This window comes from Neolamprologus brichardi, chromosome 17 (genome assembly GCF_056152115.1).
Source record: "Neolamprologus brichardi isolate AB-2024 chromosome 17, ASM5615211v1, whole genome shotgun sequence".
Classification (NCBI taxonomy): domain Eukaryota; kingdom Metazoa; phylum Chordata; class Actinopteri; order Cichliformes; family Cichlidae; genus Neolamprologus; species Neolamprologus brichardi.
In genome coordinates this window covers 1,102,988-1,117,500 of record NC_142120.1, presented here as the reverse complement: position 1 = coordinate 1,117,500, position 14,513 = coordinate 1,102,988, and the positions used below count along the sequence as shown (strand labels likewise).

At 44.5% G+C, this 14,513-nt stretch overlaps 2 protein-coding genes across 4 annotated transcripts in view; both read right to left on the bottom strand.

Moving 5' to 3' along the window:
- LOC102789426 (interferon-induced protein 44-like) overlaps positions 1 to 1,203 on the bottom strand; it is an 8,996-nt gene extending 7,793 nt beyond the window's left edge. Inside the window, exon 1 of the mRNA XM_087830448.1 lies at positions 1,121 to 1,203. The gene's annotated coding sequence lies outside the window, so the exon portion shown is untranslated. The remainder of the gene's footprint in view (positions 1 to 1,120) is intronic.
- A 3,145-nt stretch (positions 1,204 to 4,348) lies between these two features.
- Positions 4,349 to 14,513, bottom strand: part of braf (B-Raf proto-oncogene, serine/threonine kinase) — a 35,245-nt gene continuing 25,080 nt past the window's right edge. For 2 of the 3 annotated variants that reach the window (XM_087831176.1, XM_087831177.1), the window contains 4 exons: positions 13,848 to 13,979; positions 11,997 to 12,131; positions 10,504 to 10,657; positions 4,349 to 7,641 (listed from right to left, as the gene is read on the bottom strand). In XM_087831176.1, the coding sequence (XP_087687302.1) occupies positions 7,619 to 7,641; positions 10,504 to 10,657; positions 11,997 to 12,131; positions 13,848 to 13,979 (444 nt within the window). In that variant the 3' untranslated portion in view covers positions 4,349 to 7,618. Of the gene's footprint in view, positions 7,642 to 10,169; positions 10,658 to 11,996; positions 12,132 to 13,847; positions 13,980 to 14,513 lie in introns of those variants that run through there. The other variant, XM_087831175.1, reaches the window with a different exon arrangement.

Genomic DNA, 14,513 nt, shown 5'->3' with positions numbered 1-14,513 from the left:
ATTGTGCGTGGATGTGGATGATAGCAAACAGTGAAATACTTTTCTCTCACGCAGGAATTAATTTTGTTCGCTCAAATTAAACTTTTCTTCGCGCAAAAATAAATTTCTTCTCAAAATGCAACATTTGCGCTTGCATTTTTTAAACGTGCGCTCGGAATAGATGCACAAAAATAACGCATAGTTACAGCACGTGTGTCGAAGTCTGATCGGTTCTTTCGATCAAAGTCAGACTAAAGTTTATTTTGCCGCGTTGTGCCAAAAACTGACTGCTTGTATTTAAACTGCTATAAATAACTTGTTGGTAACATTCCTGTAACAAGGTAGAAGTTTTTGGCCGTGACTTTAATATTTCCTTTATTTATCCAGTAAAAGAAAAAACCTCGTTGACATTAAAAATGTCTTTTTAAAAAAGGTCATCTGGCCACGAGGACAGCAGAAACACAAATATTACAACGGTCATAAACATACTTTAAGTGGACAAAAAGGACCGCATTGGTTATAATGTAGGTACAATAACATAAAGAAACTTGAAAAACAGGTAATTTTTTTAAATTTTATATATAACCCTTTGTAAACTCTGCTCATTGACCAACATACATAAAGATGTTACACATAAAAACACACGGAGACCTTGGAAATCAGTTTTTGGCGCAACACCGGAGCTGAAAAACCAAAAACATCGCTCAGTCGTTTCTGTGATATTGATTCCAAAAGTTCAAATATGTGAAAATACATTTTGCTTTAGTTTGTTAAACAAACAAATCGGAATGGTCAGAAGATGATCGATTTAAAGAAAGACTGAAAAAAGAAACAAAGAAACAAGGCGAACACCACAGTGGCGTCACGTAGCACAACCACAGCACCAAAACGTCTGATTTCCTGACGAGAGTGAACCACACCCAAATGTGATTTAACAGATTTATGTGGCTTTTTATTATCGAAACGACGTCTCCGTTAGATTAACTTACACTAACTAAACTTTCTTACAGTTCTCTGGTTTTTGTTGTTGTTTTGTTTGTTTTTTTGTTTTGCAATAAAGAAAAAACAAACAAAACATTCAAAATCTTACATGCAAATTTAGATTTTGCTCTTTGCAGCTCTTTGTTACTTCCGGTCTTACCTCCTGGTCCAGACAGATGATCGAGCGTGAGCAGCTGTCGCAGATGTCGCTGTGGACAGATGTGAGTACAGATGTGAGAAGCAGTCTGCCGCCAGAAATGAAACTGGAAGCATGTCGCAGACTGTGGGCTTACCGGTGGTTTGTTCAAAAGTAGAACGGGAGGCGGAGCCTTCAGCTTTCAGGGCCTCGTCTGTGAAACCAGCTCGTAGTTTGGCTCCGATAAACACAAAGACTTCTCTAGTTTAAAGATCAGGTTAAAGCTCACAGTCAGGCTGGGTCAGCGGACCCTGAATCCTCCCTTAGCTTTGCTTCAGTGGGTCGAGGCTGCTGGGGGATTCCCACAAGTGTTTCTTCTTCACTCACTTTGTGTTTGTACATCACTCTGCAGTTAATTATGAGTTATTATCAGTCAAAGTCAAATTTATTCATACAGCACATTTAAAACAACAACGTCTGTACATTTAAGATAATCAAACGAGATAAAAACAAAGGAAGACGTGACAAAACTTAAGAAAAGAAGCATAAAATGAGAAGATTTGAGTAAGAAACAAGGCAAATGAAAGTAGAACAAACTCATTCTGATTTAAAAGCTGAAAAATAAAAGTGGGTTTTCAGACGGGCTGTGAAAGTGTCCAATGTTGGGAAGGTCCTGAGGTCACGGCAAAGGCTCCTCTGTGCTTTAATCTGGACCTCGGACAGCCAGGAGCATTTGATCTGCAGACCTCAGTGACCTCAGGAGTGTACTGATCAAAACATCAGAAAGGTATGAGGTTGCTGACCCGTGCAGCGCCTTAAAAATGAAAAACAAAATCTAACTGGCAGCCAGTGTGAGGATGCTGGTGCAGGAGATACGTGGCCAGTCAGTAACTGTGCTGCAGCGTTTTGGACCAGCTGATGACAGACACCAGAGTAAAGACAAAAGTCGAGGAGAGATGAAATGAAGGCATCACTCAAAGTCTCTGAAACAGAGCAACGGCTTCACTTTTGCAGCTGATTCATTGTTGAACAACTTGATGTCCGGGACAAGTTTGTCCAGAAGAGCGCCGGGATTAGTCATCGGTGATGCAGCCATGCAGTTTTTGAATTTCACCACCCACGAACAATCAGCAGTTTCCCTCAGTTGTCAGCTATCTGTACCTCTCAGGGGCAGGACTCGACTTCCTGCTCTGTGGCACCACACGTCTGGAGGTAATGAGCTCCTCTCAACAGCTGTCACTACTGAAGGTGGCGGTTTGTCTTCAGTCAGTGTTAGCGACAGTTTGGAAACACTGACAAAAAGACAGGAGGCAGAGCTGAAGATGTTAAGAGTGAGCAGGATGGGAACAGCTCAGGCTGGGCAGGCAGGAGACAAAGTTCGGCTGAGGTGGTTCTGACATGTGACAGGAGGTAAGGTGAATAAGAAGATATGTGTTGTGGAGGTACTGGGAGGAAAAGGGGAAGATCTCAGAGGTTTATGAAGGGAAGAGTGACGTGGACGTGCAGAGGAGGGAAGAGAATAATTTTCATGGACACGGATACGAGTCGTGGTCACTGGTCGGCGATGTGCGACACACTGTTGTTCTACGACGTTTACAAGAAAGCAATCGGAAAACAGCCCATCGACTCGAACCTCCTGAGCTACAGTCACTCCTAACTCTGCTGTCACTGAGGCTCCCCACAGCACATCATGAGCTCTCACTGTCCCAGTATGAGTCCCAGTATCCTCCGCTGTCCCACCAACATGTCACTGGATCCATGAACTTTCCTCCAGAGCTGAACTGACTGAAACGAACCATTTTCATCATTTTGTGCTTTTGTTCTTCTTTATACACTCAACAGATTTATTATGTACACCAGGACATGTTGAGGAGGTCATTTAGCCGTTTGAATCAGCTGACACATCTAAACCCTGCAGGACGCCGGCCCTCGAGGCCTGGAGTTGATCTAATGCAGGCCTACTTGTTGTTCCTAGAGTATTTAAAAGTAGAATGGGAGGCAGAGCCTTCAGTTTTCAGGCCCCTCTTCTGTGGAACCAGCTTCCAGTTTGGATTCAGGAGACAGACACTATCTCTACTTTCAAGATTAGGCTTCAAACTTTCCTTTTTGCTAAAGCATATAGTTAGTGCTGGACCAGGTGACCCTGAATCCTCCCTTAGTTATGCTGCAATAGACGTAGGCTGCCGGGGGATTCCCATGATGCATTGAGTTTTTCCTTTCCAGTCACCTTTCTCACTCACTATGTATTAACAGACCTCTCTGTATTGAATCATATCTGTTATTAACCTCTGTCTCTCTTCCACAGCATGTCTTTATCCTGTCTTCCTTCTCTCACCCCAACCAATCACAGCAGATGGCCCCGCCCCTCCCTGAGCCTGGTTCTGTCGGAGGTTTCTTCCTGTTAAAAGGGAGTTTTTCCTTCCCACTGTCGCCAAAGTGCTGCTCATAGGGGGTCATATGATTGTTGGGTTTTTCTCTGTATCTATGAAGCGCCTTGAGGCGACTTTTGTTGTGATTTGGCGCTATATAAATAAAATTGAAATTAATGAGTCTATCAGCAGCAAAACAATCGAAATCTCAAATGATCTCAAACTTGTTTCATTAACAATGAGGTCACTGTACTCAGATGGCACTCACGGTCACCAGCAGTCACTGGGATGTGGTGGAACAACAAAAGGGGTTAAACCTGGAACCGGCTGTACTCTGCATGAACATCGTCACCTGGTTGCTCCTCTCTGCCTGAGGAATTGCAACATGATATTAATTCTACATTTATGAAAAGATGTAGCATTAGCTCACAATGTTTCCTTTTGTAAAACACACCACAGCACAGACTGTGTATTTTTTGCTCAAAGCATCAAATGTAGATTTATTCTGCAGAAAAATGTTCATCAGGGTTTTATGGATCCATCCATCGAGCTCAGGCACAGGGATGCATCGTAGAGTCGTGGCCTTCTGAGAACCACGCTCACTGCCCATATTTATTGTGTATTAAAAATATTAACTGAAAATGAAGGCGGAGCTTTAGGAAAAGGGTTGAATCAGAGATGCTGCAGCTGCAGCTGCTGGCTGAGGCTCCAAGTTTTCATTCATGTGCATTTATGGACTTCACAGGTCAAGTGATGCATTGATGAAAGCTTATTATGATTTGGTATTGATCTCTGATCTCTGTGGATGTACAGTCATGATCACGCTGCCACCTTGTGGACGTCACAGCACATCACACACAGAAAACCAGGTAAAGTTTTCATGCATTTCTTTAATATATCAGTTTTTTATATTCACAACAAATACATTAAGCTCTTTCTCTGTATGATACACCCTTAAATATTTTTACACTCAAACATTTGTTTGCCTATGAAAATGTCTTTTAATCTTTGTGACTTTATTTTGAACGTGTTGTACTTTGTTTGTACAGTTGTTGTCTCCATGCCTCCTCGCAAACTGACAGGATTTCCTTTGTACAATATTTACAGGTGAAAAAAACCAAACAAATCTAAAGTTTTACATGATAGTACTCGGTTGAAAGGAATCGTTGGGTTTAAGGTGCAGGCAGGGAGTGAGGGAGGGAATGTTTAAGAAGAAAGGAACGTGAAAGTAGAAGAAGGCGGCTAACGGAAAGCGCTGCGTGAGACGGAGAGTCCAGTGTTTGCTCCTGCAGGATCTATGAAGCTAGAGCAGATGTACGTGGTATTCCTGTAGAAAATAACCATCTCCAAGGAAAACCAACTCTTGAAAAACACGTGAGCCGATCCCAGCTCTGCAGGCGGCAGGAAGGAGGATGTTAACACTGCCTGTGGACGGCGGCTGTGTGCTTGGTGCGGTGAGGCTAAGCTCAGGTGCTGCATCACTCGGTCTTCATCAGCATCTCCATGGCCCGACGTCTCCGGTGCTTTAAGCCAACGTAAACTCAGAACTTTTCCATCCAAACTTTGGACGGTTTCACTTCTGTGTGACCGAATAAGACCGTGAGATCAACTCCTGTGCATCATGTGAACAAGACGAGTGGAAAGTAAAAAGTCTGATGTGCAGCTGGGATTTTAGTGCCTCTGTAAGAAACGTAGGAAGCAAAGTAACTCTTAGCTTATGTAACGCGACGCACGAGACTCAAAGGCAACCACTGCTGACTCCACCCGTCCACGTCTTTGTGCAGCGTGACGAAGCTTCAAACTGATAACTGGAGCATTCAGACGGACCTCGTCCTGCTCTGTGGGTACCCGAGTTTGGTTTCACTGACCGCAGAGCTTCTTCATCATCTTCACGACTCGCTCTGGTGACACAATCACCTGCACAGGAGACTTTAACGAGTCCTCTGGAGAAAACGGCAGCTGTGGGCAAAGCTTTAGGGCGCCGTGGGTAGCAGCAAAACCTCCCCAGTGACAGGACGATATGTCGTTTAATAAAAAGGCCAACGTGACCTCTACATATCATCTAAACGGGTAAATAAACGCTCGTTACTGATCGACGATTGGTTCTGGGCTTCTGGAGGTTTTGAGCGCCGGACACTGAATTCGAACCTTTCAATCGATCAGTCTCTCGCTCTGAGATGTGACGCTGGACGATACCGTGCATGCGCAGAGCTGTCATCAATCCTTGAATTGATGACGTAGCTACAACGTTCAGTCACGACTGCACACGAATGCTGTGTTCAGCGATGCATCCTGTCCCTGCAGCTTTGCTGATGTTAGCAAACAGCCACCTGCAGTGGAACCAGGCAAGAAAAGATTTCACTTTATCAGATCAAGTCTGATTCATCTGCCGTCACGTTTAGTCCGTGCCTGACTTTACTAAAGGCAGCGTCCAGCTAGTTGAAGTGGTGACAACAACGCGGTCTCTCTGTAATAAACTGGGAAACAAACAAAGCTCACACGTGCAGCCGTGCAGACTCCACGACCCCCTCGGCTCCCCCAGCTGAGCCCCCGGTGGGCTGAAGCCTGGCAGCTTCTCTTTCTGCAGATACTTTGAATCTAACGCTTGTTGGCTACGTGACAGCGCCGGTTTAGTTCGATTTTCTAAAGCAGATCATCTCACGATGTGGCGACTGAAACAACGTTACAAATACAAACTCACTGGAAAGGAAGCCACGGCGGTGACGGGTAACGTCCGGAATAGAAAGACACACGTGGAGGCGAAGACCCGCCCTGTCGGCGCTCGGTCTGACACGTCAACTAGCTGCGCGCTCTCAGTCCACGAGGGGAGGCCAGGAGCCTCGTCGCTGCGGTACGCCGGCTCGTCACACGGTCCTCGAATGAATATTTACAGTCCTGCAGCTTCACTGGAAGTCTGCTCGCTTCTTCAATTAGAAACAAAGAAACAAAAACAAAAAGGCGAGTCGCTCGTTCGCTTCAATCCAAAGTGCAAATATGAGTCACATGACTAAAACAAGGGTTGTAAAAAAAAATAAAGCCTGAAAATAAACCCATAAAAAGTCCCATAAATAAGTCAGTGTGTGCAGGCCTGCCTGTACAGGAAGAAGGCAAACAAAGAGCAGAACAAATCTAAACCTGGAACAACATGAACGTACAGAGAATGTAAGAGGTGGGATTAAAGGACATTTCCAGAACTTTCAAAGCTGCAGATCTCGATCAACAGCAGGTGACTCTGCAGCCGGGAACACGTCTGTGTGAGTGCAACGCTAAAGCTTTGTGGTCCCACAGAAGAGAAGAAAGCAACGCCACAACGTGCACTTAGTGTGAAAACGATGAGAAGCAAAGAAACGCCGCGAGCAGGTCCAGCTGAAACCTTCTATGACCTGATGTTACCTTGGAGACGATCATTTCTGCTGCTTGTCACATGACCACAACATCCTTTGAAAGCTTTTATGTGGAATGGAGAACATGGTGGAGGTGCAGATCTGTTGCTGTCCTCGCTGGCAGAGAGCAGCTGCCATGTTGGAGACGAACTCCAGAAACACCGAAAACAAAAAACGGCTAAAAGATCCAAGACAAAGTATTCCCAGCAGCTGCTAGCTAAAATGGAAAACACAAATGGAAAAAATACAAACAGATTTCTCTTTCAAGTCATCGTCCTTCACAATCCTCCTCCAGCCCATCCCAGGGAAGCGCCAACGCCTTCCAGCAGCTGGCGGCGTGAAGCCTCCTCTCGGTCCGCAGGCCCGTTCTCTGCTCAGCAGCACGGCTAACGCCCAGCTCCTCCTCGCCGGCACGACAGCGACCGGACAACTCGCATCCAAAGCTCTCCTGTAAATGGTTTTCCTCTGTGGGTCAACTTGGATCCATCAGGCAAGGCGATTACTTCCTCCTCAAAGCGGTTTGGTACGGATATCTTTGTCTTCGCTTTGTTGTTGTTCCGTCTTTCCTGATTAGTTTGTGTGTGTTGCTGCCGTCTGCCCAATGGACGGCTTCGTGTTAGTGAGGCTGCCTTCTTCGAGGTGACGGAGGAAGAAAACGGCGCGTTGTTTTTTTCCTTTTTCTTTTTTTTCCCAGTAATGAATGAATCCACCGCAGGGACACGAGACTGTTGAGGAGTGACGAGGGATGGACTGCTGGTATCTGCCGCCATTTATTTAAATGCTGAAAACTCCCCTGAAAAGATAAAGAAACAAAGACAGACGGTGTGTGGAGAGCAGCCAGAGCAGCGTCACGTTTCAGGTGCAAATATGAAGTTAGTGCGTCTCCAGTGAAGTTTACTTTATGAAACAACACTCACCCTGTGACAAAGGCCCGATACAAGTAAGGGAAATATAAGGACTACTGCACCGATGCCACGAGCGAGGGCCTCAAGAAAACCTTCTTTTATTCTTTTTATTTGTTTTTATGCACAAATCTGAGAATATCCAACAACTTTAACACTCAAAGGGAAAATAACTCCTGACACTCTGTCACACAAATAACAACAGCTGAGACTCTGCGTGGACTCCAGCTTGTGCAGAGCGCTCACAGCAGCCTCAGCAGGATGGAAACAACAGCTCTGTGGCTAACAGGGGGCTGCGAATATATAGGAACTACAGCGTTCAAGGAATACACTCTACCTAATTGACTTCATTAAGCAAAGTGTAACGTGCAGCGTGCTCGTGCTGCTGGACAGAAGTGAAGCTGTGCAAACAAACAGGTTACACCTGTAAAAATGGAGACGTGGAAAATGACGATCCCTACATGCACAAAGGAAAATGTTACTCCTGAAACAGCTGTGGGTCAAAAACACTGAATCCACCTGCAGCCACCTGCATTAGAGTGAAGCCTGAGCAGTCAAATGAACATTAATCGGGTCCAAACTCTCAGGAACATGTGAAAATCTTTGTAAATCATGCTGTCAGGCAGCTGGTGCAAGTAAATAATGTAAGACACAAATAAAAGCAAACAAAGACTGAAACGTGTGCAGAAACACCAAAACACCGCAGGGTTATTATCACACTGCAGACAATGAACGAATTACAGCCTCGTCATTACACACCCAGAAAAGCATCACACACTATACTGTGCACAGTGCACGGCATTGCCAACTTTCTACAGTCAGTTCAATTTTATATAGTTAACAGCTGACTGAAGGCTTCTTTATATCGTAGGGTAAAAACCCTACAAGAGCTCAATCGCTGCAGACCTCCAAACCTACAGAGCTTCATGGATTGGGTTTCCATGGCTGAGCAGCTGCAGCCAAGCCTTACATCACCAAACCCAATGCAAAGCATCAGGTGCATGGGTGTAAAGCATGCCGCCACGGGACTCTAGACCTGTGGTTACATGTTTTCTAGATTTACACCTCTCCATCTGGCGTACCGATGGACGAGTCTGGATTTGGCAGTGGTTATTAGGACGGTACCTGAGTGCCGAGTGTAACGGTTTGTGGAAGGGGTATTATGAGTTGTGCTCCAGTCAAAGGATCTCCTAATGCTTCAACATACCAAGACGTTTTGGACAATTTCAACCTCCCAACTGTGGGATCAGTTTGGGGACGGTCCCTTACTGTTCCAGCACGACTGCACAAAGAAAGGTCTGTAAAGACATGGATGAGCGAGTCGGGTGCAGAAGAACTTGACTGGCCTGCACAGAGTCCTGACCTCAACCCAAGAGATGGGATGAGCGGAGACTGTGTTCAACATCCGTGTTTGACCTCATCAATGTGCGTTCCCAGAAGAGTCGAAGCCATTATAGCTACAAAGGGAGCCCTATGGATCAAGAATGGGACGTCACTCAAGTTCATATGCGTGAGAACGCAGATGAGCAAATACTTTTGGAAATCTGGACTCCGCTGCAGGTCCCAAAGTCAAACGATCACTGCAGCATCACTGAGAGTTAAAAACTGTCTAAAGTCTTTCATCTTTAATAAAATGATCAGCGTTCTGCTCTACCAGGTGTAACAATTGAGTTTAACATCCAGGCATCCATGAAAACAGAATTTATGACATTTAACAGAGTTAGAAGTTAGCAGGAAGTTAGCTCGCTAGCTTCTATCTAAATACAATATAGCATGTCCTGACTGCGGGGTTTTGGAAACAAATTAAAACGTACAGCTCTGCTGTCACTTCCAGCATAAATGAAGACAGAAAACTAAACAGCAGTGACGTTTGTAGGGTTACTGAAGTTTGGCTAGCTGCTATATAATGATGTGCTACGTGACCGCTAGCGACACAGCTATGTTAGCATAATAGAAACAAGCTAACTTTTTTTTTCCACTCGATAAAAGTTAACGTGAGTGTTCTCAGTGGTCAGGAACAAATGTAATCGCATGGCAGGATGCTGTAAACGGACCAAACTTCAGTCAGGAGAACAACTGAGAACATCCATCCACAATCTGTTAAATTTAACTAATCCTGTTTTCATGGATGCCTGGATGCTAAACTTAATTGTTACAATTGTTAACCCTAACCCTAAGCAGCAACGCTGATCATTTTATTAAAGATGAAAGAATTTAGACAGTTTTTAACTCTCAGTGATGCTGCAGTGTTCGTTTGACTTTGGGACCTGAAGATGACGGAGTTTAGGACCCAGATTCCTCCGTGAGGCTCCTGACGACAGTAGCCATAATGCTCCAACATCCATCAGGCGTGCGGCTTCGTAGCTTAGCAAAGTCGTACTAAAACATTTTGACATATGTCTGAGCGCTGTGTACCTCATAAAATCGGTTCGAGGTCAGTAAGCACAACCAGATTTCATACATAAGGCGCACTGACGATTTTTGAGAAAATTAAAGGATTTTAAGTGCGCCTTATAGTGCAGAGAATACGGTAAGTGGAAATTCAGTTCCAAGAAATATTCTGCAAGCCAACACACTGAAAGATGAGATGTGATGCACTAAGCATGGTTTGAGGATAAGGCACATTCATTAGAGGTACTTATGGTGCATGTGATGAAAAAGCTACACTACCACTTCCTGTTACTGTCACTGCGTGCTCCAGATTTCGCCGCTCCAGATGCTGAGGAGCGATGTTCCCAAGAAAAATAACTCACCGTAACCGCCGGCCTGGATGGGGGTTTTAGGTGAGGCGCAGGCATACAAACTGAAGTCCTCTGTCTGAAAACCAGCTCGGTTTAACGAAGGCTCCGAGGCGCTGCGGTGGATTTTGGGTAACGAGCGAGCCAGCAGCTCAATGGATGCCAAAATCTGAAGAAATACACAACACAGCCACAGGGGTCGTTAGTCAGGATGGTATGATCAGCATTCCCTCACAACACAAGAAACGAGCGACTGCATCAGCTCAGCTGCTTTCTGTGGTTGCAGCTGCTTGCTGACGCAACAACTGTCAGAAAGAAGGAAGTAAAGAGATCCAAAATGCTGCAAATTAGGGAGTAAGGGCGAACGCTCACTCTGCACCAAACTCAGAGCTTCCACCCTGAAACCATCCATGTGTTTGCTACCACTAGCTGAAGGGCTTTGGAGGTGAACACCAGGACAGCAAGAGTCGGATTTGATGGAGAGAAACGTCACTAAACTGTTGTTAAATAACAAATATTAAGACCATTAGAGTTTAAAGAGAAGCTGGGATGTGAGTTGTTAATCACTTCTCTAACATATGAGCTTTTTCCCCACTGGTTACATGGACTCAGCACCAGGAGTCACGTCGTTCCTTATAGAGCTCCTTCTGCTATTGCACATGTATGGGCAACTTCCCCGGTGCCTCCAACCCTGGCACAGTGCTGCAGGTGTTCAAAGCCCAGCCTTTCTCTACAGGATGCTCTAGATATGTTTAGATCAGAGCCCTGAATAAAACTTAAAACGTGACGTTTGTCAGTGAGACTAGAAAAACTGTATGAATATGAATGCACACACGTCACGTGGCCAGCTCGAACCAGGCTGATGTGCCCCTGATTGTATGATACAGAACACCACAGTGTGCTGAACACGTCAGTGCTCCCCATGTGTGGAAACGATGGGGATTCGGAGCTCTGTGCAGGTTTGTGACACGCCCACAGAGCTGTGGCTCTGCACTGCACTGTTAGAGGTGATTTTCATCACTGCAAACTGGGAAAGTCTGTGCCGTCTGACCAGTAATAACACAACTCCTGAAATGTTTGGACCTTTTTTACGAATCTGTTTAAGGAGGCTTACCGATCCCTCTGTCGAGCTCTATGCACTAAGTCTGATCGTTGTGTTGTGTATTTGCTAAACAGGCTCTATCAGTGCTGAGATATTTGAGCAGGACGATGCTGAAGTGCATCTATTCCAGCAGCATGCAGTCCACACACGGGGCATCAGGAAATGATGCGCATCCCTGTCCCAACAGGCCAGCAGCTGTTCCCAGACATTATGGGAGGATGCCCAGAGTAGCAAACACGGCCCAGTCTGACTTGTTTCACATGTGTGCCCATCATTAAGTTCAAAACTGGTCCCTTGTCTCAGTCTCTCAGCGATTTTTGAAAGAGTTTGGGGAAAAAAAAGAAAAAGAGTTTACTGTAAATATTATTTCCTCTCAATGTATAAAAGCGTCAGTGTGGGCTCTCACCTGAGGGAAGAGAGGCCGCTCCTCTCTCTTCTTCTTCAGGCAGTCAGCCATCAGCCTCTTCATGGCCTTTGGACAGTTGCTGCGAACCTTGCTTAGGTCAGGGGACAGGTAACCTCGTCCCACCATGAATATGATCTACGCAACAGAAAGAACGAGTCGTGAAACAAACTTCTGAGGTCTGCTCCCTCATCATTAATGACAAATCAAAGATCTGCAGCTCATTCCAAGTGTTTTTGGCATTTGTTCAAATTTGGTCTCAAACTTCAACCCTTTAAAGCCGGTCAGAGCAGCACGCTCCGTTTTGCGTAACTATTTTTAAATCCCGGTAGCTCTGCAACCACGTAAGCTAGCCGATAATTTTTTTTTTGCATATGAAACCGGAGGAGTTGTACTTACATCTTATGCCATCAGCTTGTCCTCGGTCACAGTTTCCTTCCACATATAGTTTTGCAAAAACTGCATAAAAAGCACTTGCAGCAACAAAAACATAATATTCCAGAAACACGCTTTGCCGATCCGATCAGCTGTTCATAACACTTCCTACGTCCATCAGAGCGACCTATCGCATGTCCGCCATGACCTGCCCGAAACCGGAAGTGACGTCATTTGAAATGTAGTTTTTTACCATCAGGGCCTCATGAGCCTATACTGGTGTTTTTAAAAGTTATCTTTGACTTTATGACTTTCTGTGTGGTTTCTGGGATGCTTAGGACTCATATTGCACTGCTGGAAATAGTTTATTTTGATGCATATGCTGCTTTTTTGCAAATTTGCATCATAATATTTATTTTTGTTTTTCCTGCAGTGTATAAAAATTGGTGTATTTCAAAAATAAAACTATGAAGACACTCAAAATAAATTTCCTGTGGTGGGAAACTATTTTGTGCAACTTTTTTGTATTTACAGTTTTGAGGGATAAGCCTCTTAAATTTCTCTAACTAGAAATATATGTTAAAAAAACAAAAACGATTTTCAATTTTTTTGTAGTTTATTGCACTTTTTTGCAATTTATGTAATTACTATGCACTTAATGCAGACATATTATTAAAATTTACGCTGTAATGGTTGTATTGATGTATATCAGCTTGAAATGCTCCCAAAAATGGCTCCACAGCATGTAAACATATAATATAAGCTCTGGCGGACTTGGTTCTGTGGTAGGTCTTAAAGGGTTAAATATGAGGTCCAAAGACAAAACGTGTCAGCCAGCTCTGCAACATCTACACAGCTAAAGAGGATCACAGAAGAAAAACCTCCTGGTGCCTGAAAACACGGTGCAGCAGAAAGATGGGAAACAAATATGGAGAAAGAAAGCAACAGCTCATGATTCAACGTGTAACACATCACCTGCTCAGACCATGTGACGGTACGTGCATGCACATGAAGTGTGAAGTGCACAGGACTTTACTCTGCTCAGCTTCAGCAGAATGTGAGACCAGTCAAACAGCGCCTCACAGTGGATGGATAATGAACCAAAGACAAACCCAGCTGAAGGCCTGGCAGAGCATCTCACCCATTCAACAGCAAACACCATTTATATTCCAAACATTATTAAAATGATGTTCAGTCCAATTTATTTTCAGCCTCTGAAAATGGAAACTTTGTATAAAACTGGCTGAAATTCTCCAAACTTTAAACATCTGGGGTTCAACATGCTCAGAGTAAAAAACCCGACAGAAGAGCCGTTTAACATGTTAATGCCACACTGGGGGAAATTCACCTGTTATAGCAGCAAAAACATGGTTCAGTCTGACTGCTGAACCAGAGGTAAAACGGGGCGGAGTCTGGAGTTAACGGCACCGTCTCTGTTAGAGCGAGTGCAGCAGTGGGGCCGTGATCACATCCACTCACCTGGTCTCTGTTGTTGATGTTGGAGTAGGGCAGTGCTCCTGACATCAGCTCGTAGAGTACGATGCCAAAGGCGTACACGTCCGACTGGAAGCTGTAGGGGTTCTTGTCCTGCAGCCGGATCACCTCTGGAGCCTGACGAAGCACAAGTTACACCGACTGTCAATAATTCACTGCTTGTTCAGTCAAACTGAAAGGAAACGTCTACAAAAGACTCAAATCAATATTATGGCAATGAAAGGGGGGCACTTCTTTTTCATATTTGCTGCATTACTCTGTTCCCCCAAACAGGGCTGATCTGCATTTCTGATCACTTCTGCGTTCTCACTCTTGCTGTATTAGCCTCAGCACGCCTGGTTTAACGCATGAGCACAATTAGAGAGCACACATCAGATGGAAAGAATGACAGGTAGGGCTGCCACAAACGATTCTTTTGATAGTCGACTAGTCACCGATTATTTTTGCGATTAGTCGACTAATCAGATCATCATCCATTGGAGTAAAACCTACAGCTTATTATACCAGCAGCATCTGCTCTTATATAACTATCATTAGCTTACAGCTTGAAGTGTTTAAGGTATGTGCTAACTAAAAATAAAGACAAGATGATAGTTTATTAAATTTTAATGAAATCTGCAGATTGTTTCGGTGAAGTTTAATAAACTCCTT